Source organism: Charadrius vociferus, unplaced genomic scaffold, assembly GCF_000708025.1.
Source record: "Charadrius vociferus isolate BGI_N301 unplaced genomic scaffold, ASM70802v2 scaffold459, whole genome shotgun sequence".
NCBI lineage: Eukaryota > Metazoa > Chordata > Aves > Charadriiformes > Charadriidae > Charadrius > Charadrius vociferus.
The window spans coordinates 2,198,851-2,201,205 of NW_009650249.1; the positions used below are offsets into that span (position 1 = coordinate 2,198,851).

The 2,355-nt window shown below is 52.6% G+C and overlaps 1 protein-coding gene across 1 annotated transcript in view; it reads left to right on the forward strand.

Moving 5' to 3' along the window:
• The window catches only part of PUM1 (pumilio RNA-binding family member 1), a 79,349-nt gene extending 77,218 nt beyond the window's left edge, over positions 1-2,131 (forward strand). Inside the window, 1 exon segment of the mRNA XM_009893006.1 lies at positions 1,639-2,131. Within this exon segment, the coding sequence (XP_009891308.1) occupies positions 1,639-1,770 (132 nt within the window). The 3' untranslated portion in view covers positions 1,771-2,131.
• The last annotated feature ends 224 nt before the right edge of the window (positions 2,132-2,355 follow it).

Consider the following 2,355-nt stretch of genomic DNA (forward strand, 5'->3'; position numbering starts at 1 on the left):
CAGAGCGCAGCAGAGGGGCACAATCCCCCCTCGCCCTGCTGGCCCCACTCCTGATGCAGCCCGGGATGGGGTTGTCCTTCTGGGCTGCCATCGCACACTGCCGGCTCACGTTGAGCCTCTCGGCACTCAGCACCCCCAGGGCCTTCTCCTCAGGGCTGTTCTCAATCCATTCTTCACCCAGCCTGGAGTTGTGCTTGGGATCGCCCCGACCCAGCTGTAGGACCTGCCCTTGGCCTGGTTGAATGAATTGCTGGTGTGTGTCCTTCCTCTGAAACTGTCCGGGAAAACTTCAGCAGTGTAAGGATGTTCCTGCAAGGAAAACGCTTCCCTCGTTGGGGTGCTCTGGTGGCACAGGTGGCTTTGCACTGACACCAGTCATTGCGGTGATGACACGGGAAGTGACTTAGTGAAGTCACTGGAACAGTGAAAGTAGCGTTGTTTCCACAGAGCCCTTCTCGGCTCGAAATAACTGTTTGAATTTTCCGGCTCAGAAATGAAACCGCTCTTCGGCCCAGGAACGCTGCAGGCCTCTCCAGTAGCTCTCCCCAGCAAACGGCTGGAGGCCACACCAGTGCCTTTCCGGCTGTTCGCAGTGTGGTGAGGTTCAGCCTGGAAGGAGGCAGGAGACCCTGCTCCTGTCCAGCCAAAGCTGCTCAGCCCCACTAGAGCCTTCTGATGCCTTTTCTGCCGTAGTGGGTTTGTCCCTGGGCTGAGGACAGGGTCCGAGCACACCCGTGGGGAGCTGGAGCACCCGGCAGTCGTGTCTCCCCAGCCTGGGGACAAAGCCCTGGATCTGTCCACACGCTGGCGCCCAGCTGGATTCCAGTAGCATGGCTCAAGACGATGCCACCTGCTTGAGCAGAAGTTCCTCCTGAAAATAACACCAGTGACTGATGGAACATTAACTTGACTCGATGGAGGGGATTGTGCCCCTCTGCTGCGCTCGGGGGAGCCCCCCCTGCAGTGCTGCCTCCAGCTCGGGGGGTCCCACCAGCAGAAGGACACGGAGCTGTTGGAGCGGGGCCAGAGGAGGCCCCGGAGATGCTGGGAGGGCTGGAGCCCCTCTGCTGGGAGGACAGGCTGGGAGAGGTGGGGGGGTTCAGCCTGGAGAAGAGAAGGCGAAAAAGGGGAGACCTCAGAGCCCCTTCCAGTGCCTAAAGGGGCTCCAGGAGAGCTGGGGAGGGACTTGTGACATGGGCATGGAGTGATGGGACGAGGGGGAATGGCTTCAAACTGGAAGAGGGGGGATTGAGATGAGATATGAGGAAGAAAAAATTTCACTCTGAGGGTGGTGAGCCCCTGGGGCAGGTTGCCCCGAGAAGCTGTGGCTGCCCCATCCCTGGAGGTGTTCAAGGCCAGGTTGGACGGGGCTTGGAGCAACCTGGGCTGGGGGGAGGTGTCCCTGCCCAGGGCACTGTGTGATCTTCAAGGTCCCTTCCAACCCAAACCACCCTGTGATTCTGTGACACAGAGTAATTGAGGGGATTACAGCAAATGGCACTCTAATATTTCAGGCATTTTTGTGGTCTCCTGCCGGTGGCTGGCGCTCTGACCATGCGGTAGCCGGAGCTCGCTCGGGATTGACGTGACCATAATTCAGATTCCTGAACTTCACTCCCTTTTCTTTTAATCCCCTAGATCCGGCCTCACATCGCTACCCTGCGTAAATACACCTACGGCAAACACATCTTGGCCAAGCTGGAGAAGTACTACATGAAGAACGGGGTGGACCTGGGCCCCATCTGCGGACCCCCCAACGGCATCATCTGAAGCAGCGAGGTGGGGAGGCGCTCGCTGCCCCCGCGGCACCCACAACCAGCAACCCCCACTATTCCAGTATACAGTTAGAAAACGTTTTATGGTTGCTAAACCGCTTAAAACCGAAACAAAACAACAAAAAAAAAACAAACCAAGAAAGAAAAAGCCTTTGTAAATTTCTTTAATTTTATTATGCATAACATGTACTAATTATTTTTTTTAATTAACTAATTGCCCTGCTGTTTTACTGGTGTATAGAATACTTGTACATAGGTATCAAAATGTACATGGAAGGCCACATTTTTGTTCACTGTTGTATCTATATTCCAAATGTGGAAACTTTCAGGGTGGTTGGTTTGAAGACAAACAAAAAAACAAAACAAAACAAAAAAAAACCAACAAAAAAAAAAGTTTTTAATTCATCTGCCTCACAGGCAACTTTTTTGCAAATACCTGTTTTTTCTCCTTTTAGTCGAAAGTCGGCGAGAGGTTTGAATTTTAGTTGAACGGCACAAATGATGCATTTAACGCTGTTTATAAATATATTAAAAAAAAAAAAATTCAGCTTGCTAAAGCTTCAGTTCAAAAAAAAAAACA